The sequence below is a fragment of the Hypomesus transpacificus genome, chromosome 10 (assembly GCF_021917145.1).
Source record: "Hypomesus transpacificus isolate Combined female chromosome 10, fHypTra1, whole genome shotgun sequence".
NCBI lineage: Eukaryota > Metazoa > Chordata > Actinopteri > Osmeriformes > Osmeridae > Hypomesus > Hypomesus transpacificus.
In genome coordinates this window covers 12380854-12405421 of record NC_061069.1, presented here as the reverse complement: position 1 = coordinate 12405421, position 24568 = coordinate 12380854, and the positions used below count along the sequence as shown (strand labels likewise).

The 24568-nt window shown below is 46.2% G+C and overlaps 1 protein-coding gene across 1 annotated transcript in view; it reads right to left on the bottom strand.

Moving 5' to 3' along the window:
- The window catches only part of myo10 (myosin X), an 81349-nt gene that overhangs the window by 22984 nt on the left and 33797 nt on the right, over positions 1-24568 (bottom strand). Inside the window, 9 exon segments of the mRNA XM_047026764.1 lie at positions 112-258; positions 742-860; positions 1987-2116; positions 2565-2668; positions 3163-3247; positions 3640-3653; positions 4073-4197; positions 4510-4644; positions 13435-13622. Of these exon segments, the coding sequence (XP_046882720.1) occupies positions 112-258; positions 742-860; positions 1987-2116; positions 2565-2668; positions 3163-3247; positions 3640-3653; positions 4073-4197; positions 4510-4644; positions 13435-13622 (1047 nt within the window).

Genomic DNA, 24568 nt, shown 5'->3' with positions numbered 1-24568 from the left:
TGTATTGACGAATTGATTACTGATTCCAAAATCCTGATGAAGGAATTTAGAATTCCCAGCTCCAAATTTTCACACCGCAACAATAGCATTTGGAATGTTTGGAACACCTGCCTCAAAATTCTCAAATCCGAAGATGTCGAGGATGCAGATCGACTTGAAGTCCTCCTTGCCCCGGATGCGGTTGTTGAGTTTGCGTATGATCCAGGTGAAACACTGAGAGTAAAGTGCCATGGCCATGGAGTCCCTGGAATCCACCGCCTGGCGCACAGGAAATGACATCAAACAGAGACCTGATTAGCTCCCGCTAGCTATGTTCCGAGATTCCAAACTAAGTCAGCCACATTCAGACACACAATCCAATTCACGCAGGAGGAAACAGAGGAGGTCAGGGTCTCGGGCCGAATCTAGCTGGCGTCCAGAACCTTGTTACTCACGACGACAAGCAGCGATAACAAGAAAGGGACAAAGAATGTTTTGTTTATTTTTCTTTGTTTCAGTTTTTCTTTCTGTCGTGCTCAGTGTCCACTCCAGGGGGCTAGCTCTAAAATTAGCCTGATGCTATCAGAGCTAACCTGTGTGTGAAGACAGTTTCTGCTTGTGTTCGCTGTCTCTTTCATCGTTACCACGCCCTCCTCCAAACAGGAAGGACAATCATAGACTCAGTTACACTACAAGCCCTAACCATCGCGAGGGGTTTAAACAGTATTGACCCGGGGGTCGCGACCCTCTCTGGCTGGTTACCTGCTCCACGGTGAGGGGCGTGCAGATCTCCTCTCCCCTGAGGATCATGGAGCGGTGGGTCAGGACCTCCGCCAGCTGCTCAGGGTTCAGCCCCAGGAGGTCCGACGTCCTGCTCAGAGCTGTGAACATAAACACACCCGTCATCAACACGGCTCCCACCTCAGTTCAGTCTAAGGATAGCCTGCACATTCTTTGTATGGATGAAATGAAAATGATCTTGGGGGTATGCAAGCATGAATGTAGAGATCAATATATTCCATGACACAAATGAACACATGTCAAACACTACTTGCAAATACACCAACAGTGCTAATTCTTTATCCAAACAGACCTGTCAGGGCTAACATCAGGTGGAGTGCTTCCATGTCTGAAAACATGATGTTCGTTTCCTCCTACAGTGCCCCTGACCTTGCCCCCTAGCCAATTATAGTGGCCCAGCCTCACAGGAACGGTGACCTTTGACCCCTGCTGAATGGATACCACTGGAATGTCCACTGTGGTGATAACAGCAAACTCAAGCTGGAAAAGAGTTTTCTCAGGCGGCCAAACGCTGCCAACGACCTCACACCAGCTACACACACACACAACCACATACACACCAGCCCCCCTCTACACACACGCACAACCCCACACACAAACACACAACCACATGCACACACACACACACACTCACAACCATGCACCCACTCACACACTAACACACACAAACAAACAGTAATAACATCCAGAGGGGAGATGGGCACTGCCTCCGTCTACACCGCCCCTTCCCCTCCTCCCCCCAGTGACTTCCTGTAGCCCTGTCCCAGGGGGTTTCAGGACAGAGTGTCCTTGGCTGGCGTGTACAGTCGGTCTGTCCACTAACAGACCCAAGGTTGAATCAAACTCAACACAGACGTGTTCGTCGACAGAGATCTGGCAGCCAGTGTGGTGCCCGAGGCAGGGAGATCACGACTCGTGTGTAAAGCTTTACAATGTTGACACGAAATCTCGCTGCTGTTGCAAACATCACTTTACATCCTCTGTCGGGGGATATACCAAGTGTGAGAGACGATTCTGCCTGGAGTAATGCTTGTTTGTGTTTTCAAAACAGAGCCTGGAGGGGTGGATGGAAGAGAAGGTGGAGAGAGGGAGGAACGAAGAGAGGACAGACAGACAGGAAGGAGAGACAGTGGGGGAAAAACAAAGGATGGAGAGAGGGGGGAGGGTAGAGAGAACAGAAAGAGGGGGAGACCAGGGAGAACTAACCTGATTTGGAGGAGACCTGCGCCCCTCCTGCGGTCATGAACTCAATGTTCCCCGCATGAAGGACCCCTGCCAGCAGACGCATGATCTCACGGATGCTCTCCTCAGAGAACTGCATCGTCCGCATGGCACTCTGGGAAGGGAGAGGGGGACATTGAAACAAGATTAATAATACAACATGAATCGTATTAAACCATAACACTCCAAGGAAACTGTTTGCGTTGTCGATAATTTCGATGATGGCGTGTGAGACAGATTTCCCTCCTGTATGTACAGCGCAGGCCAGCTGTGCCCCTTGGCTTTAACGGGATCATCTACTGTCAATTTATACTGACTCAGATTAGTTGTAATTATCTTAACCCTGGTCTAATCAAGCCTAATCCAGAGGCCAGGCCTATGTAAGTGGAACCTGCTGATTTGCTGACTTGACATCGTAACAAGATACAAACACGGTCTCCTGACATGAGGTGTCCTGCCTTGGGTCTCAGAGGAGTTTCATTGTTTTCATCACCCCAAAATCTAGTCCTTAAATTGGTCCCTCAAAATCCAGAAACGGAACACAAAGTAGTTGAACTGCTCACCAGTACATCCTGAAAAGCGCCCTTGTCGTTGATCGTCTTGTCCGCTACACATCCGGACTGTTTCAGGTAGTAGTAGCTGTCAGGATGAGACAAGTTGAAGGCCTCTGAGGGGAAGAAGGAACAGCAGACGTCTTATTAGAGAGAGTCTAGTGGCTGAGTGGTTAGGGAATCGGGCTAGTAATCTGAAGGTCGCCAGTTTGATTCTTGGTCGAGCCAGATGACATTGTGTCCTTGGGCAAGGCACTTCACCCTACTTGCCTTGGGGGAATGTCCCTGTACTTACTGTAAGTCGCTCTGGATAAATGCGTCTGCTGAATGACTAAATGTAAGTAACTACACACTAGACATATTTACTGTGAAGTTCATGGATTTGTTTTTCCTTTAAGTCTTTCAGTTACATTGCATGCATGGTTGGTTTCATCCATTAATACTTAATGTTAGTACTAAGTACTGAAGTCTGATGTTCCAGACATCTTTCATTGTCCACGGGACGATGGGATTCCATTAATTTCGAGCCCTAGTTTCATCCTACATTAGTCTCTCTCTCCCCACCCTGCTGTTCAGTTTTGGTTTGCTCCAATGTCATTGTGTCCCTCACCCCTCTGTTCTGCAGTGGTCCCAGCCAGAAGAGCATAGAAGATGTGGTAGTTCCTCTCCCCTGGGTTTTGTCTGACAACACGGTTCTGGCAGAGAAAGGACATAACGGTCAACACACACCTGCTGAGAATTACACACACACACCTGCTGAGAATTACACACACACATACACACTGAGTATTGCACACACACACACACACACACAAACCTGCTGATAATTACCCCCACAGACACTTACACACATACAAACACACGCCCGCTGAGAATTACACACACACGAACACACTAAGAATTGCACACACACACACACGCCTGCTGATAATTACCCACACACTCTGTTCATGCATCACAAAGGCACCAGACACACACGTACAGAGACAGACACAAACACACACTGTTCAGTTATTCCAAAGACGCCACACACAGAAACACACACAGAGAAACACACACAAAGACAAAGACAAGGGGAAGAAATTACCTTCTCTAGGAGGTCTTTGTGCAGAGAGGGGACAGTTAAGGCCAACAATACAGTCAGAGAAGTACATGCTAAATAGTGTGAGGAAAAAAGGAAGATGGAGGGAGAGAGGGGACATCCTTATCCTTCACTACTACGCCAAGTCCAAACCTACTAGGCTAACAAAAAACAATAATAATATTTTATTGTGCTTCTACAACACAGGCTCTTCTGTATGAAAAAATCCCAGATAAAAGCAATAAACTATGATGCAAAGCCCTCTTATCCAGTCAATTGGCCAACAGCACGACTGACTACAAACGCTTGGCAGTCGTTTGAAGCACTTCCTGTATCCTGTGAAGCACTTCCCGTTTCCTGTATAGAAACCTGAACAGGAAGTTCCCAGGAAGACTCGTTCTGTCAACACCGTGGGCAGAAACTTTCGGCAAAAGGATACAATCCACGATTCTGCCACCCTGGATGTTTCCTTTCTGACAGAAGTGCAGCTGGACAAACTTCCCGAAGCGACTTGAGTTGTTGTTGTAGACGGTCTTGGCGTTTCCAAAGGCCTCCATGATTGGGCTGTGGGGGGGGGGGGGGGGGGGGGGGGGGAGAGATGGGGGCAGAGAGAGAAGGGGGGGAGAGAGAGAGGGGGTTAGGGGAGAGAAGGGGGGGGGGGGAAGAGGGGGGGGTTGGTGGGTATGATCATATAAAAGCAGAGAATGTGTCCGTCCTTCAAAACTACAAACTGTACCATGCACATAACGGGATACAAGGTTCAACTTGGATCGGCTTTTATGTGCGGGTTTGCGTACACGTGCGTGGGTGCGTGTGTAGCTGTGTACGCACGTATGCTTCTGAGTGTGCATGTGCACACGTGACTGTGTGAGGTACCTGCTCTCCAGAAGGGCCTCCTCCACATGAGACGTCCTGTCCCGGGACGAGATCTCCAGGGAGTGCTGGCTCATGGCCGACAGGAACTTGAGGATGAGCTTGGTGCTCTCCGTCTTCCCTGCTCCGCTCTCTCCGCTAGGAACACCGGGCGGGAGACAGGGGTCAGAGGTTATCGCGACCCTCTAGGTTTACATCTCGAAACGGGGGTTTGTTAGTAAATATTACACTTGTGTACCCCAAACACAGGCCAAATGGTAACAGCCTGTCAGTGAATTGCTTCTGACTGATTGGACTTGGCGTGTGCTCAAGGTAAAATATCCCGCCCATCCTGTATGGGGATCTGCAATAGCTTTGTCAACCACTAGGGGGTGTATTGCTCGCTGCAAAACCCTGGTCGTTAAACTGTAATTCTCTCTCTCTCCCTCTCTCCCTCTCTCCTTCTTTCCCTCTCTCCCTCTCTCCCTCTCTCTCTCGCTCTCTCAACACACACGGACAAGTCCAATATCTCACATTTTGAATACTCACACAATATACTACACAGAGGACTGTTACACATTCAAAACACCCTTTCATCTTCTCGCATGGTTTCATCTAATCAATTCAGTCATAAACTAAAAGGAAAACAACTGTATTATTAAATAAATGTTTTATAAGATCAACCTTTCCTTTTTATAATATTGCAGGTACCCGCTACATTACCAGGAACAGAGAGCTGGTTTTACCTGGAAACTTCAGGTCAGGTAGCCTTGATCTTCCCTTTGCTAAACCACAGACTGTGGATGAACAATGTTTCCCTCTTTCAGCTTAGATGTACACTGGCCAATAATATTGGCACAACAATCATGTGATCGTATACAAGATCACTGTGAATGAGTTCAATGTGACTGAAAAGCTGCACTGCATTAAACGCAAGCTAAGCGGTTGTTTTACATATATGGAGAGCAGTTGGCCATTAGTCCATCTATGTTATGTTTCCGCCCAGCATTTTCAAAAGTTAACAAGTCAAACTGCCTTCGAAGCCAGACACCACAGACAACACAAAGGCTAATTTCAAAGACGAGGCAGAATTTCTGATGACTCATGACCCCTGCAACCCTAATAGAGCCACTCCAACACTCTCCTTTGTGTGTTTAATGAGAACCTGGCAACCCAGAGACACTATGGGCACCCAGGTTAATAATCAACATGGGGGACTTCCCTTCCCTACAATATTGACACCCTTTCATGCAGAGGCAAACACTGAACCATTTCAAACCACTGAAGACTACAGCTGCACTCGCTCCCCAAAAAACCCTCCCGGGCGAGACACTCCTGACAACCAGTGTCTGAACAATAGAGAGCTTCAGGAAGATTAAGCTCTCCATAAACTGAACCTGGCAACACACAGACAAAAAGAAGCCTCAACATCAGTAGAAATGGTGTCAGATGATGTCACAGACAAATAAAGGACCTGGCAACCCGCAGCCAGAGCCTCCAGGAGAGTTAGGGACTGATCTTGTTGGTTCCGGGAGTTCACCAGATAAGTTTGCATACCATGTAGACTGCAGCCTTACTGCAGTGTTTCGAAACCAGCCTGGGCCCTATTATTCATGTCTTCCCCTCTCTCTCTCTCCCTGCATTTCCTGTCACATTTCACTTCAAGCTGTCCGATAAAGCATGCAACATGCCGTTATGGGGAAAACGCCAGAACCCCACACAGGAAGTGACCTCGCTGGTGACATCGGGCAAGGGGGCCGTAACCGCCGGCAACAGCCTCAGTCTGCCGGCCTCCTCCCAGAAGCCCCTGGGGCACTGTCGGGGTCAACTGAGAGACGCAAAGTTCAAGAAGAAGCATACAAAAGACAACTGGGGTTTGAGAGAGACCGATCCGGACTGAGATGGTGCTGATTTAATGACTATAAATACGTAGCATGTGAGTGAGGTCTGAAATGTCTCCCAGCACAGAGTTGAAAGAAGGGATATCACCACACGAAACCTTGAGGCTGTTTTGAAGCGGGCATGAGAAGTGCCTAGGGCAACGTTACATCTGTTTGTGTCGATGCTAAATCTGGTTTGAAATATGAAATATTTCAAATATGATGGCAAGACCTCGAAAACTGACAATGCCAAAGGTGAATGCTGCTGTGCTAGACAAAATTAAATTCAGAGCTACAGTCCATAGATACTTGAGGTCTCTACATTCACTCCAACCAGAAGTTACAATTTTCTAGAATAATTGGGGTTGAATAATAACTAACAGTAACAGATTATTAATTGAATAACCAAAATAATACTTTTCTCCTAATAAAAACAGCCACACAATTATTTTCTATTCTAAATTTGAGAAACCATCATAACCACAGGTTATATCATATATCATAACCTATGATATAGGTTACTTACCACAGGTATAACTATAAATGATTTGATGTGTATCTGAATGCTGCGCAATCACACAGGGGACCCTACAGTAGGTTAACATAGATCCTGTTATGACCTCAGAGGTGCGCTGTCACCCCTCCTCTTCTAGGCTCCGCCTCCTGAGGCGTGTGAAGGGGGTGCACCGGGAACATCTGGAATGTTCTTTAACAGAAATATTTACCAGAGAAGGAGGTCAAATGTAATAACCGTGCAGACACACACGCAGCCCCTAACATTCATAACCCTGAGTCACAAACAAGGCAGGGGTCGGACATCCTTTAACAGCATGGCGGCAGGAGTGTGTGTGTGTCTGTGTGTGTGTGGGCTGGGAGTCAGTGTACACCAACTCATGTATGTGTGTGTGTGTGTGTGTGTGACAGAGAGTGACAGAGAGCAGATATGGAAACTGTTCTTTCTCACGGTGTCTTGGTAAACGTGCATGCATGTCTGTGTAGACATGTATCATGACATGTCGGTTTACAGTTTGGGGCGTGCAGCCGGGATGGGCTGAGAACAAATCCTGTAGGCTGACGTTTTAATGCCGTGGTTCGCAAGCTGTCGCAGGGTTATGTCTGTAACCACATAATTAAAGGATACATTGTCATGCCGGGCATTCACACAGAAAAGTAAAGATAATGTCAACCACCGATATACAAGTCATTCATAGAGATGAAGTACATCAGTTGCATTTACACCCTTGCATGTTATCACAAAAGCCAAAACTTAATTTCAACAGACTCATTAAAAAATTAAATAAATAAAAACTTTTTACGTTTAACTTTTTACAGGAGCATGCTCTGGGTTTAAAAGCGCTGGTGAGAACATCTCAATAGAGTCAATTCAGACCACCGTCCAAGACGAGCGAGCGAGGGGGTGGAATCGAGGGGGGGAGTTGTAAACTGTAACCAGTAGAGGTGGCAGTGCGCCAGGCTGCCAGGACACACACACGGCTTAGGAGCAACCCCGCCTTTGTGTACAGACCTGGCTCAGACCCCAAGGCACTGCCACCCACTCTGTCACACATGGGAGGAGCCTTTCTCCAGCTCCCAGTCTATCACACACCCTGAGGGGCCCGAGAGAGAGGCCTCGGGCCCGGGGCTGCCGCTGGGCGAGCCAGACCCTGCTGGCACTGCCACAGCTCCACCTCTGCCAGACGTCCCTGAAGGAGACATGGAGACAAGGACTACGCATGCTACATACTAAAGCTGGAGTGGTGTCTAATACCAACTAAACTAAACTGTTCTGTACATTACATATTAAAGCTGGTGTACTGTACACTACATATTAAAGTTGGTGTACTGTACACTGCATACTAAATGCTGTTGTGCTGTGTATTACATATTACACGTGGTGTGCTGTATACTGCTGTAGTGTACTCGGGGTAGCTAGCTGTACTGCTTTGTGTTACCTCTGGAGACGAGGAGGTAACCAGCTCCAACTCCAGTTAGTGTCTGGCTGCCCTGCATAGGAGCTGTGAGACAGACAGGCCAACATGATTCACTAAGAGTCGAAATCAGAGCCAGCTCCGAGCCACATCGAGATGATTTGGAGACACGCACGGACATGGTTTGTGAGAGAGGTTAATTTGAGAGGAATGCCTATTTCCTACTGTGTTACCGTGCAACCAAACACGAGAAAGCAATTCGGAGGGAAACAGAAGATCTGCGTTTCATTTGCTTTAAGCAGTGGAATGGAAGCATTGGGAGATGACTGTCTGGCTTTGAGTACAAAGTCTTGTCTTCACAGTGTGCTATTGACTGCTGACCTACTGTGATGTCGTGGGAAAGAAACACAAAGATACTTTGTTTATTCCGAAAAATAAAATAAACGTTCTCTCCCCCAAAAAAGTTAGGGTTCCCTAAACGGAAAAAAGTTTTCCAAGTTCTTGTAAAATATTTTCTTTTATGTATGAACGCTGACCTTTAACCGAATCAAACTCCCCAAACTGCAACGTGCACCGTGTCAAACGGATTTGACGCAGTTTGCTGTACCCCTCCGCCCCCCCCCCCCCGGACCGGACAACCGACAACCCCCCCCCTCTCCTCAGAGCGTGTTTACACAAAGTCATGCTGGATTCCTGAACACCAGCAGAGACGACCTAATCCGTCGTGATCCAGAGGCAGTCCGTCTCAGGTATGTGAGTGCTCCAGTGCTACGTGACCTTTGACCCCAGATGCCTGCGTAATGAAGGACGCTAGGCATCCTTGAGTTTGACCTCATAACAGCCCAGGTCAGGGATGGGTGGAGGGAGGGATTGACAACTACTCCTGACAAGCAGAATTCTTCCAGAAGCCAGGAATTAGGTGACTATCTGAGGTAGAAAAAAATGTGGACTGAGTTTGTGTTCTGTAGGGTTATGACAGTGTAAAATGGGCATTACAGTAGCCTCATGTATGATCCTATGGAAGGAGCAAAGATTTACGAGGCTTCGTTTAAAAATTACTTTTACGAGAGTCTGCTTCAAATAAAGTGTTTCTCAATTGTGTATGGAAGAAAGCAACAGGGGTTGGTTTTGCTTTTAAAAATCACTGAGGTCTGATGTACAGGAGGCGTATGCATCGGTGCAAATGCTAAATGGCATTAACGACCATTAATGACCAGGTGTGTTTTATAAAAGCCATAGCAAGCGGGTTATACGTTTCCCTTCTCCTCCATCCAACTCTCCTCCACCCACCCCCCCACCCCCCCAACATTCTGATCCGCCTGACCCCCTATTACCCCTCCTCCTTCCTCCTCCGCTCCTTCCCCCTCCCAGCCTGGATCTGATTACCCACAATCCTTAAATCCGAGGAGAAAGCTTCCTGCTTCGCCTTAAAAGTGCCACTCTGGTGATTTAATGCCCCTCTCCACCCGTCTCCCACCTCCCCCCCCCACCCCCACCACGCCCCGCCCACAGAGAGCTCTCAGCTCAGTGTGGGGGCCACAGAGGATGGCATCTGATCTGTTTTACAACACAAGCCAGACACGGCCTGGTAGGCGTCTAGTTAGGTTTGATTATAAGGTGATACTGAGAAGGAGGGGGGTTTGAGGAACGAGAGAGGAGAGGGGCCTGGTGGTGGGGGGGGGGGGGGGGGTGGTGAAGGGGGGATGGTAGAGGGCGGGGGGTGGTGGGGGGGGATGGTGGAGGGGGGCTGGTGGAGGGGGGCTGGTGGAGGGAGGTAGGAGGTGGATGTGGGCAGGAGGTACACATGTTTGGGCTTTGGCAGCACTGCAGTCTGTAGTTCTGGGTAATTAATCCCATTGGAGGACAACAAAGGCTCAATTAAAACACCACTGAGAGAGAGAGAAAGCCAGAGCACCTGGAGGGAAATGGCCATACGTAGTCCTGCTGTAGCGCACTCTGAAGGAGAAACCTTCACTTTTTCCTATTAGGCTTGGTGCACTGCTGCCTTGTACGGTCCTATAAACAAACCAATGAATGATTTACACTTTAAAATTACAACTGTCAGACTGAGGCGTTAAAATATATATATTAACTTCCCTTGTAACAGAAACTGAACAAAGCCGCTAAAAACTATCGCAGACACAAACTAAGACATCCTCAGTGAGGAGAGATTTGACGTCCGTTACGCAAGCACAGATGCTGGATTCCCAAGCTGACAGACTTCATGAGGGGGCTGGTCACACCTGTGGAGTAGCTGGGGGGGTGAATCCCTGTCAGTCAGCCAACCACAGTCAGCTTGGCTGTCACACCACATTAATCATTAGACACCAGGAGGGTGGGGGGGGGGGGACCCTCAGGCTCTGACGTGAACTCCCAGCACTGGCTCCTGGATCACCTGAGACCTGCTCGGCATGTCGGAACACCGGAGAAGACTCGCTTTACTGTTCCACTTGACATTTGATTCGTTTGGAAAACGTTTTTTTCTCCCTTAAGCGGCGTACGGATAGTTCATGTAGAGAGCGTGACGGAGAGTACTTTGTGTTTCTCTGGCTTTGCTTTTGGAAAGAGATTTTGAAAAAGAGGTTCTCTGAAAGAAAAAAAAGATAAACATCCAAACTCACTGCATTTAAATCCATGAAACATGTATTGTTTTCAGCGTACTAGGACAATCTGACTGCGTTATGTTAGTATTGGGAGCAGTTCTGGATCGTTCCTTCCCAGAACCCCATGGATCTGACTAACACTCAGCCAGCACTTAGCACCTAACAGCCAGCATATGCCCCCCCCCCCCCCCCCCCCCCCCCCCTGGCTATCCACTTAGCACTAACCAATATGGCCGCCCTTAGGACAAACACTTAGACGAATTACCACCGTGCTCTACCACTGAACTACTCAATTATTAACAAGCTCACACCTCCCCCAGAAACAAGCGCCTGAGAGGAGAACCAGATCCAGATCCTGGCTGAAGAACACAGGAGATTAGGACTGCCAAGAGACACCAAACAGGAAATTTACTGAGCTCGATCAAGAGAATTCAATGAAGATGATGCCCCTGGTTCAAGTTAATGGTTTCAGTGCAGCCTTTCCATCATCTATGTTATTAAGATACAATGTGAACTATTACACTTGGACTTGTTATGAGGCTTATATATTTTGTTATATATAGGAGATTTCCACTTTCAACAAGGCCACTATGTGTCGAGTACAGAAGTGTTGAATATAAAAGTGTTTGGCATGAATGTGTTTAGCATGGAAGTGTTTGTCATGAATGTGTTTAGCATGGAAGTGTTTGTCATGGAAGTGTTTGGTTTTCCGCCGACAGTGGTCTGGCGCCCTGCCCTCCCTCCTCAACACGAGCCAGCCTCACTCACCGCTCCTGGACAGAATAGCACCATTGTCTCTTCCTCCAGCCCTCCTAGTCCTGTGATCGTGTTTGTGCTCACATGGCCCGCTTCACACGCCTCCCACCTCCCATCCGTCCTCACACACACACAAACACAACAGGGGCTGCTATTCTTAACACTGGGACTGAGGCAAGTCAACTGCCCCGCGGACAATCGCATACTGTACGGACAATACAGGCCGACAGACCTCACCCAGCTCCTGTGCATGTGGTGTGATCTCCTGTGAGGTGAAAGCCTAAACAGCTACACTGTGGTGGTTTAGGTTAAGACGTGGTTGCGTTAGCGTCGATTTTTACGACAACTTCGGTCGCTGCGGCGAGTTGAGATGGGTTTAGCGTCTGCTCTTCAGGTTGTGTGAATTCACTCGCGGAAGCACACAATCATGTTCATCCACACGTCTGAAACGCTAGCTCTGAGACCCATGTGACTGCGGCAGAGATAGAAAAACGATTCACCGCCACCTTTTTTTTTTTACGGTTCCCCAGACAACAATTTCATTGTTTCCCCCAAGTGGGCGTGGCCTCTAAATAGAGACGTTTTAAAAGAGAGCATATGTGTCTCATTACCACCCCCCCCACCCACACCCCCAACCCCACCCCTGATGATGAAGGGTTCCTTAAGTGGCCCTAAAACTGGGCTGTAAGTTAATGAGAGCTAATTGCTGGGAGGACTGCAGTATCTAACCCAGCATGGTGCTACCAGCCTGGGGCCTCCAGGGCACACCCCGGTCTCCTCTCTGCCAGCCTGTCATCTCTGAGCTGCTGCCTCATACTAATGACGCATGCTACAGGCCGGTTTGTGGCCGGTGACGACTGTCACCACTTCTGATGACTGAAGCAGGATCAGGCTTGTTGTTTGACGTCTGTCAATCTGATGACGTAGAAGGGTTAGGTTGTTTGAGTTTAGTTTGGGGATGGGGATGACGGAGGTGGAGCACCTGACTGCAAATCAAGAGGTTACATGTTCGACTAACCGCCACCCCACCTCCTCCTCTGTAAGTCTCTTTTAAAAAGGTAAACACATTATTATTATGACATGACTTTGTGCCAGCGGTCCATGTCCAATTCTTGTACATCTATTTTGGACCTTAAGTTCTTAAATATTGCATCGTCTCACTTTCTGCCTGTTTATCTTTATCTTCAGTCAGCATTTCCTGCCGTCTCTCGTTTCCCTCCACACAAGCTGAGAATACAGCTGTTACCACTGCAAAAACAGCACTTCTATCAGATCAATGCAGACTGGATATTATCATTCCAGTGGGTCCGAAAATAACTCAGGGTGTTTGATGACAGAGAAGGGAACCGTGCGGTTCTGTCTGAACACAATGGTGGGACATCGAAGGAGAAAGTTACACCAGAGGAAGGAACCGGAGGAAGGAACCGGAGGAACCAGAAAAGAATGGAGATAGTGTTCAGGAATGTGGGCCGGCTTCTGGGAGAACCAGTAAACTTCCACAGTTACTGAGTGAATCCCAACACTGTGGCAGAAGGGGACTGTCGTGTTATACACTGGTAAAGACGGGACATCAGCATCGTCCCGCACAGCCAATCAGAACATTCGATTTGAAACCAGTAGATGACTAGAGAGCAAGCATTTGATCTTCTGTCACTGACAAAGGTGTCCCCTCCCCAAAAAACTCCTGACTCCTCCCTCTCACACTAGCCCCTCCCCTATTACCACCAGTCCCTCCTCCCAACACCCCTAGCCCCTCCCACATGACCGGTCCTCTCCGCTGACCTGATGAGCACACACTGGTTCTGCAGCCTCTTCCACAGGGAGCGGTGGCACTCGTTGGCCACAGCGTAGATGTGAGGGGCAATCTCCCCCAGGTGATGGCGGCTGTAGCGCTCCACCACCGGCCGGTCGTACAGGTCTGGGACGGGCTGGTACGGGTTCACCGCCACCAGGATGGAGCCGATGTATGTCTGGAGAAACACGATGAACAGGGAGGGGTGGGGGAGGGAGGAGGGGGGAGGGGAGGAGGGAGGGGGGAGGGGAGGAGGGAGGGGGAGAAGGAAAGAGACAGGTGTTGAGATAATATGCATGTTGAGTGTACATCTGGTTAGGGAGGCATGGAGATTAAATGGTGTATCAGGGGGAACTGAGAAGGAGATAGAGAAGGAGAGAGAAAGGCAGAGACAGAGAGAGACAGAGAGACAGAGAGAGAGAGAGAGAGAGAGAGAGAGAGAGAGAGAGAGAGAGAGAGAGAGAGAGAGAGAGAGAGAGAGAGAGAGAGAGAGAGAGAGAGAGAGAGAGAGAGAGAGAGAAAAAGAAAAGAAAGAAAAAAAGAAAAGAAAGAAAGAAAGACACCAATACAGAGACAGAAATCTTGTATGACAAATTCCCCCATGGAAACATCTTCCAATGTTCTAAAGTAGACGTTATTTTCTTTAAATCATCCCAAAAGACGACATCCGGTAATCCAATTTAAAGACAAAAACACAAATCCATAATAACTTTATTAGGCTTCTATTCCAGGACAGGGCATGGTAACAATCGGCCCATAGCCTCTGCATCCCTCACTGCCCAAAAAACAAGTAGCTTAAGGTACTGTCAGCAACAGTCACCCAACACATGGAATCTCAACACACAGTTATGAAAGCTTCTCTGTGAAGAAACGCAACACCACGTCAAGTTTACTTGACCTTTTTACACCCTATATTCCACGTCCTGTTTCATATTTCAAAGTCAAAGCAAAAATAAACCAAACTGCTGGAATAGAAACGTCTCCAAGAAAAGCCTTGACAGTTCCCTCCGCTTTGTGGACTTAAGGACAACGAACCGAGAAAAGAAGAAGGGGAAGGAAACAAATGAAATCTAAAGACAAGTAAATACCAAACAACTGGACTGGGACTGCCATACACACTAGACTGTACCCATCCTGACAATGTGCCTCTGAAGTCAACGCCAACCAAACAAATCCTATAACCCAATCTCTCCCCAGACGGGAGTGCCTGGATGTTCCGGGCGACCACGGAGCCCAAAGTAGCCTCGCCTGGAGGACGAGATGAGATGCATTAGGGAGAGAGAGTGAGACGTCTCTGTCCTACAGAGCATCTCTGTTTCTCCCGCCCCCTGAGGCCTCGCGGCCAAGCACAGGGCCCATTTCTCAACGTCAGTTAATCTCCGCTGGGGCCCCCTGCTGCGCCGGAGCCATAAAACACACGAAAACATCTTAAGAGCAAAACAACGTTATCTGTCTTTCTTCCCGCACACGGTCCAGAGCTGAGGACGGCGAGGTCGCAGCGAAAGCACGGTCGCTCTGAAGGCCGCGATGCACTGTGAGCGCGATGGCCACGTGACATAAATTGAATTTACTGTTCTTTCGAAGCGTATAGAGCGTTTCGAAAGTATTCGATTCTTGGTAAAAAAATAAATAAATAAAAGGAAGAAAAAAAGCAAGTGGATTTCTAAAAATAAAGGCATTCCTGATCTTGTTTTTCCTGGTTAGAAGGAGGTCAATCGTATTGTTTTTCAAAAAACAAGTTGTGGTAATGAAGGAGGTGTCATGGCGTGTGCCGGTTCAGGCCAAACTAAACCCCTTCTTTTTTTTTATTCTTTTTTTTTACAAAGCACAGAACATGTGTGTCCAGTGTATTAAGATCATTTACTAAATTAAAAGCCTGTTAATGACCGAGATCCCATATTAGGGATTAGGATTAGGATTTTCTTTTTGTTTCTGTCTTCTGAGCCCTCGTGTCAGTTGAAGACTAAAGTTTAAGGAACACTTTACAGTTACTCTGTCATGCCATTTGTCATTGTGAAACAGCTCAAACACGGTATCTGCACCTGGAATTAAGTGATGGATGCAGTTTGCTCAAAGACAACCGACAATGATACTATTTATGTAAACAGTTATTAGTCATCTACTATGGAAATATTTGACTTGGGAATGTTCTTGTCAAGGTTCTGGTCACTGTTCTGGTCAATTCAAAGCAACAAAACAGTGAGAGTAACCAGAACCTCTCACATGTATTTACTGGGCAGTGCTGACAGTAGCTGTCCTGTTTCTTCCAGGTTGTAGCATGTGGTGTTGGCAAAGAGGATGTGTGTGTGTGATTGGGGGGATCTGGGATTTGTCTGTGTGTGTGTGTGTGTGTGTGTGTGCGTGTGTGTGCGTGTGTGTGTGTGCGTGTGTGTGCGTGCGTGTGTGCGTGTGTGTGTGTGCGTGTGTGTGCGTGCGTGTGTGTGTGTGCGTGTGTGTGCGTGTGTGTGTGTGTGTGTGTGTGTGCGTGTGTGTGTGTGCGTGTGTGTGTGTGCGTGTGTGTGCGTGTGTGTGTGTGTGTGTGTGTGTGTGTGCGTGTGTGTGTGTGTGCGTGTGTGTGCGTGTGTGCGTGTGTGTGTGCGTGTGTGTGTGTGTGTGTGTGTGTGGGGGAGTAGGTGAGCTGTGTGAGTACTTCACCATCTGCTGTGGAACTGAGGGTGCCTTCATGTCCCTCGGAACTGACAAGACGTCAGCCCCAATGAACGACCCTGTGAATTACATGACAGTGATGACTGGACCATGCAGCGCTGAACAACGAGCTACTGAACATCACTTCTCTCTCTTTCTACACCTCTTTCCATCACTACATAAAAACACAGCCTACCCCCCTCCCCACACACACACACACAAACATTCATCACCTAGCGACTATCTAAAACACGCCTGCAGCCTGTACGATTACACATGAAGAGAAGGAGAGCAGAGAGACGTACAAACACAGCATCGCTGGACAGCAGGGATCCTTACAGAGCTGACAAACAGCCCTGGCTCACGTGCCTCGTTTGTTCGACAGAGAACAGTTGTGAGTTATCCCCAACAAACAAGAACACAACTGCAGAGAGACTGTGTGTGTGTGTGTGTGTGTGTATTTTAATCAGAGGTTGAAGCATCAAAGTGATCAAGGTAGAGAGTATTCAGAAGGAATATCCCTACTTTACAAACAACTGCCACACTGTGAATGAGATGAAAAGGAGTTGGTGAGGAGGAATAGGTAAGATCGGTCACCACAACAAGGTTTATCACATTACATCCAACAACTGCCGGAAAAAAACTGTTTAAACTTGAGCCCTTCTATCTCCAAACTGTTGTCTTCAGTAAGAGCTGAGATATATGGTTTGAGATAAACTGTTTAACTTCTCTGTCAATACCATCGCCAAAATCTCTCTGTCACCTTAGTCTCCGATAAGACCTCTGGTATTCTCCTGTATTGTGCTGAGGCAGCATTTTGAATGGGCCACTAACAGACTGACCCATTTCTTCACTGAACAACAAAACTAATGCAAATACATACATTTGAATGGCAGTTGATATGCCAATATTTACATAACAAATAATGATTTGGAAGCACATTCCAATTTGGAGATTTACACCACAACAGAGCATGCAGGAGTGAGACAGATGGTGTCTGATGAGGGGGTACTTCATTACAGTAGTGTATATGTAAACACGGGAGGGGGGGGCAACTGACGTGAGGTTCGACCTTTAAGGTCTTATCCGGTATTTAATTGCTCAGACATGGTAAGTTTCTGATTTCACATAAAAGCAAAAATGTGCCTCAACATGGGTGACGCATGAACACTTTTCTCCAGCTCTAAGATCTGTGTCCGACCGACCTCTGCCGTATCTTCCTCTTCTAATATCACTCAGTGTATCATGTGAGCCTATGAAAGCCTGTGGGTTAAAGTTGCTCTGCACAGCTACAGCAATAAACCATGTATTTCCTTTCCTGTCCTCCCCTAATGCCAAGTTTCAGACTCACGTCTGCCCGGTAGCTTAAGAAATTTAAAGCAATAATTTCACTTCCTAAATCATTCTAGTTTTTTTAAGGTCATTATTCTAATTCACTAAAGATGTGGTCATTATGACTTGTCAAAACGTGTTGATCAAAGACACAGAGACAGACTGGGTTGGCTACAACAGACCAGGTCTCAGATCAGAAACGACTAAGAATCATGTCACGCTAGCTTTACATTCATTTTAAACAGAACGGGATTCCAGGCAACTGATAGCACTCGGCTGTGGAAAAACCTATGTAGGCAAAGTCATACCTCTCTGTAACCCAATAAATTACAGCCATTTGGACTCAATTAGCCCCCTACCACGGCAACAGTTTCCATGGATTCACCTAGCGTGCAAGCTAATTGGCTGTGACCCACGAGAAGATCTGATTTGCCCAGCCAGACATTCCAGGACAATTATCAATCCACAGGTAAAGTGAATATGTTTCGGTATGACGTCTGCTAAAAAGTGAGAGCCACAAAAGTGGCATATCAACAATCTCCCCTTACGACGTAATCCAATTTAAATAGTAATGCAACAAAAGGAATCAATGACCTGGCATCGATTGCATACCAGTATCAGAAGTTAACAGAACATTAACATCACCCATCAAGGAGTTGGAAGATGGGCATTAATTCATTTAGTCATTTTTTACATTTAGTCAATTCACCTTTATGTAGGTTTAAGACAAACACCCACATAGATTTGAGGCTACAGTGCCTCTCTGTTTACGGTGGTGATAGTCCTGGCTGCTGGTGTAACAGAGGAACACAGGGGGGTGTAAAATGAGAGCCATCGGCTTTATGAGACGGAGCAAGATAAATCTACCAACGGAGGAAATTAACTCCAGATTTTCTGCTCCAGCCTCAAACAGGGAGGCGGGTTGCAGAGCTGGTTGTGAGTGGTGGGGGTGGGGGTGGAGGGGATGTTAAACAGAGGGAGGGTACTGGATAAAACAAAACAAAAAAACACTACAGTTTAGGATAATGGCTTGTCTTTGTAATCCAATTCTGAACCGAAAGGAACGGATATAAAACAAGTTTGTTTGTGCCACGTCAACAAGACGTTAATAAGGGAACGTTACAAAGAGGGACGACACTGTGGTCAATCAGCCCCAAACATACGCCTGGACATTTCTGTCACTTTAGTTTTGGAAAGCCAAGAACAATGGATCGTGTACACAACAGGAAGTGACACAAAATATAGTATGCTATAGATGTTGTATAGTTTAGGTAGGAAGGTCATTTAGGTAGATACACTGTAGGTATCACCCCACTGTCCCTCCACTGTTATGCTAATATTATCATATGCTAATATACTTGCCCAGAAAATAAATATCGGACTACAAGTATAGAGCTCCAAACCATAAACCGTGAGTATCAGAGGAAAATACATCAAAAGATTGAGACTTTTGGTGGAGTGTGGCGTTCTGTCGGTTGAGTGGCCGCGTCTCCACATCTGACAGTAGTCTGGTCTGGCCCTGGTCCATGTGTACGACCGCTTGTCCAGAATAAAGTCAGGAGACACAGCAGAGAGCAGTGATTCAGCACACGAGGGAGAGCGTTCACACACACACACACACACACACAAAGTGCATGCGTCGTGTATGTATAGTCTGTGGTGTAGCACACATTTGTTCTCACCATTGGAGGCACATGCCTGTGAAATGACACTGGCGTGGCAGCTGGCTGTCCCAGCTACCAGTGGGCCTAAGCACAGACATGCAGACCTGTTAAAATAAGACGAGCATTCACAACACTGAGCCTCTGACGTTCTATTATAAGGAATCTCTCACTATGGGGAATGGGCTTGGTGAAGAATGTCTCTGTTTAAAACTGGATGTGGAGAAACTTCTCATGTGTCTGATTAGGAATAGATTAAGAATGTGTGTGCGCGTTTAGGTGTGTGTGTGTCTGACCTACTTGCTCATGTCTCCACGTCATTCAAGTTCATTTAAGCAAACTGATGTAGGCAAACACTGCAAAGTATACAGGCAGTTTGTGCACGCATAACGTACAGTTTTCTTTTCATCTTGTATCCACACCCACACCCACAGACACATAAACAAACTGAAAATGACTTTCACCACAAACACACGTCTCAACTACCGACTCACAAGCACAAAAGACACACATACACAAGAATATTCCTCCTTCCACATTACACACACACACACACACACACACACACACACACACACACACAAAAACAACACACACTCAAAGCACTGATTTCAAAATGAGAGAAGATGAGAGGGAAAAGTTCAAGAATCTCCAATTTGACCAACCCCCTGCTGGGAAGAGAGAGAGACCCTACGAACTACAGGAGGGGTGAAAGAGGTGTACAGTGGGAAAGACAGGAAGAGGGGAACGGGAGAAGGGGGGAGGAGAGAGGTTGGAATCTGCATAGGAGAAGAGTGAGGCCACCACTCAACACCACAGCTGGTTGCAATCAAAGGTTGAAAGCTAAAGGCCTGCATTCTTCAATCAAAGCTCTGCGAGCTAGCTCGATGGCCAACGTTCTCAAAACAACTCTGAAGCGCTAAAGGATAATTAGCTCAGAGGATAGAGCCTCTCTTTAGAAGGTAGAAAATAGAACTGAGGCTGCACACTTTATTTGAAACATGAGGTCATATAAACCGACACTCAGGGTTACCCTCCGAGTGCAATTTTTACCACCCAAATTAACCGCAAGAACTTATCCAAAAAATTGCTAAATTGATTAATTAAGAACCGTATCCTAAACTACATGTCCAGTTTGTCGTTAAAGCAAAAGCTAGTAAAGGTAATTGAGATAGCGCTCAGACCACATTCTTCAATTAAGTCCATTACATTTCCTCTCTGTTGTTGTAGTCTACAGGCTACTTGGCTCAGTTATACAAAGTATTTTAAGTACCCTACAGTCAGGTTAGCTACTCAGGGGTAGGTATAATGCATATTATAGACTAGCTAATAGCGGGGGGGGGGGGGGGGGGGGTTAGATGGTTAAGCAGTTAGGGAATCGGGCTATTAATCAGAAGGTTGTCGGTTCGATTCCTGGCTGTGCAAAAATGACATTGTGTCATTGGGCAAGGCACTTCACCCTACTTGCCTCTAGGGGAATGTCCCTGTACTTACTGTAAGTCGCTCTGGATAAGAGCGTCTGCTACTATACTACTGCACTATGCAGAACCCGATGACAGCCTCTTCATTTTATGTACATGATAGAACATATCTACATACTGAGAGATGGTTTTCTCATTAATATGTCAAGTCTGAGAAGAGCATTTCGTTTGGAAAAATCAACACATGGAGAAGAAAAATGTCTTTTTAGCCAGATGAAGGATTGTGGAAAATGTCTTCTTGGGCCTGATGGTAAACATTCATGTTTAGCAGTAGTCAGGGACAAGAGCTGGCTGGAATTTATGTTTGGCTTGTTATATTGCTGACAGACTTTTTTTTCCTCATTTTGTTTCATTCACAGATGTTGCTGTTCTGTAATATGAATTGACATCCTGTTTAACAAAAAAATCACAGCCCTGCTTCCAGAAGCTTCTGAATCAGTCCTGTGAAGATTTCCAACATAACTTTCTGACCGCAAACACTCGTTTTAAATTGTTCTTAATAAATATAACGAGTCAGATTACTTGAGATAATGTGATGAAGAAGCTGAGAGGATATTGATCCTTCAAGTTACCTAATTTCCCTGACCCTGGTGCGATGAGCAGACTTGGTACAGTCTGTGTGCTTACAGAGACAATACACCACCGTCACACTCTCTCACAAAGACCTTATAAGGACCCTAACCACCTATGGAATTAGCGGGTACACTACGGAGAATACAAAGAAATTATGTGGAACAAATATTTGCAATCTCCGCTCCCGTTTAGATTGAGTCTGTAATAAATAAACCTGACCTGGTGTTTCCCCCTCCCTCCCCACCAAAACAACCCAGAAACAAAGGCGGTTTTGTGTCACCATTCCCACATACTAGCCCGTTTAACCTATGACAAATACCAACTCGTTACTATAATCATGTTTGAACACTCCCGTATGGTCAAAATTATCCAATCAATTCATCACGGTTGTCCCATGTCGTCTGGGTCATTTTCTGACCAGAAAAGTGGCATATGGAAAACGAGAGGAGCGGCCATGAGGAATTTAAGCATTGGTAAACCGAGAGATTACTTAATAATCATGTGAAACTTGTTGCTGGAGCCAAGAGATGGTTCCAATCCAAAACGACTGCATTGCGTTTCACCATGAATAAACATATTGTTGTTTTCTTGAGCTTGTTTTTCCTGGTTGGATCAAGAGCAGAGAAGAGATGGAAGGAATTACACTCTGGCAGAAGAAGTCAAATTATAATAAAAGAAGTAAAGGAATAGTTCGCTGATTTAGAACTTCTTTTTAGGAACTTTTTTCAGGTGTGAGGAAATTAAAGTTATTTAATGTACAGTATGAAGGCTTGGAGATAAGCAATCTAGCCAGAGTCACTATCCAACAACAACAATCAAAGCTAAAGTTGAGTCACAATTCAGGAGCAAGTTAGGCCTAGCCACTGTTTGGCTTGATTCAGGGCATTTATCTAATCTTAACAGAGAACTGGACAAAAACCACATTTCTCTTTAAAAACCTAAAACTACAGAATAATCCATTTGGCCCTGGATAAAGAAAATATTAGTAAACTTCTCATGGGTTTGATCCAAAGCTAACACAATTACAGACCCGCGTTGGTGTGGAAGAACTAGGATAGCCTTCCTGGCTAGCGTAACCATGGCATCGCACGAGCCAAGCTTCCACTGAGACTACCACCGGAATACCAGCCTTTTAAAACGAGTGTCAAACCAAACAACCAAAAGCCCTCGTCACTCTCCCTCACACTCTGAAATCTATTGCTTTTGGCTGCCAAACAAGGAGCCTATTCACAGCCGACCAGGTCGAAGGCTTGATTTAAGAGGGGAGGGGGGGGAATCTATGTGAAAATGGGAATGTCCCGAGACGGAGGTTGAATCTTTGCCATCGAGGCTTGCGGGTTGGGAAGGGTGGGTGGTTGCACCTTTTGGTTGTTTTGTCACCCCGTCAACCCTGTATCCGTGGAAACGCTGTGGTGGCAAACCCCCTGATGCAGAGAGGTGGATCTCATCCAGAACTTTGGACGTCTAAATATCGACATATCTGGGGGGTGTTGGCGCTGTTCCTTTCGACATAGTGTAGTTATTGTTCAGCCTATTCTGCGGTACAGTACTTATGGGTATCGCCAAGGACTACATTTCACTTCTTCTGAGTTTCTGAAGATCTGACCACCACACAGACAAAGAAAAATGTTATACCCCATGTGACAGGATATCAAAAAATACCAGCGAAGGGGCCTTTTTCTTTCCATGGAGACAAAGCGGAGCCACGATGCAAGATACTGAAATGCCTCTCAAATGCAAACATCAGATTGTCAAAGGATCATCACTGAGGATACAGTGTTGCAACATGTACTGTTGAAGTGTGACTTAATTATAGCAAAAGCTGATGGTTGAGGGCCTATTTTTAGGGTTAGGGTTTAACTTGAGAGTTCTCATTTGGCTTTTCCTCGATTGTTTGTGACGTTACGTTTACTTTTTGGAACTCTATTGCTGTAGGTTACCTAACTATTGTATCTTGCGCAGTGTAATGTTATGTTGACAGGTTTCAATAACCTGACATATCCTCAAAGTTTTTATAGATGTGACAAGAAGCTTCAGATTTTCTGATAAAATATCTACAATAACATTTATTCATTTAGCAGATGCTTATATCCAAATTGATGAATGATATATTTGATGTGTACGAAATGTACGCTATCTATAGGGAACATCTCATTAATAACCGCATGCCTCTTTTCTCTGACAGGTTTGAGTGAAAAGTTCATGAAGTTGTTTCTTCAAAACCTACCAGAAGAATGTGAATTCCTCACTCCACCTCTTTTAAAAATGTTTGTCTCTGAGACTAATTCTATCTCAACCTATCCATCTCTTATCTGTCTACCTGCCAGCCTTACGTCTGCCTTCAGCGTTGCGTAATGATTTCTCAACCTCCACAATCCGCAAAGGGTGTGCATTCTTTTCGTGGCGTCATATCTCAAAAAGACAGCAATGTACCTTGACGAGAATTTGTTTAAATGGGTAAGGACTTTCAGAATGTGAACCAAATTATGTAAAAGGTTGCTCTGGTTGACATTTCAAAGTGAGGTTAAAAGGGAGGTGCCGAAAAATATGCGAGTGTGTGTTAAAGGTCTTCACGTGGATGGATGGATTCAAAATTCTCCATAAGATGCCAGAGAGAAAATGAAATGACTTCAATGAATCAGGCTTTTATGGGTTAGAGATATCTTTGCTCTTAAGCCTCGACAAGCAGGGGGGCCATAACAAATGAATGAAAAACACGTCTGCATTCCTAGCCTGGGAAAACCAAGACTGTATGTGTGAGTCCTCTTTGGCAACTGACCCCACTATACATCATCAGTCTCTGAGTGAGAAACATGTTTACATAGGAGTAGGGAGCTGTTAGAAAAACACAGTGTATAGACGATTCGGCACTTTCGGCCTGTCAACTGATAATGTTCCATGGAGGATGGTGTTTCTTCACATGCAAGAGCATATTTTACAAATGAAGACTACCATTTATCCTTTTTTTGTTTGTGAGACCGAATGCGAAAACAAACTAGAATTTTTTTTCGGTTTCTGTCTTTGTATTTGTATATGTCTGAACGCACGCATGTTTGTGTCTGTGTTTGTCTGAGTTTATGTCTGTATCTGTGCGTCTTCGTGTGTGTGAGTGTGTGCGTGTACATGTGTGTGTGTGTACGTGTGTGTGAGTGTGTGTCTGCGTGTGTGTACCTGTGTGTGTGTGTGAGTGTGTGTGTGTGTATCTGTGTGTGTGTGAGTGTGTGTGTGTGTATCTGTGTGTGTGTGTGAGTGTGTGTGTGTGTATCTGTGTGTGTGTGAGTGTGTGTGTGTGTATCTGTGTGTGTGTGAGTGTGTGTGTGTGTATCTGTGTGTGAGTGTGTGTGTGTGTATCTGTGTGTGTGTGAGTGTGTGTGTGTGTATCTGTGTGTGTGTGAGTGTGTGTGTATCTGTGTGTGTGTGTGAGTGTGTGT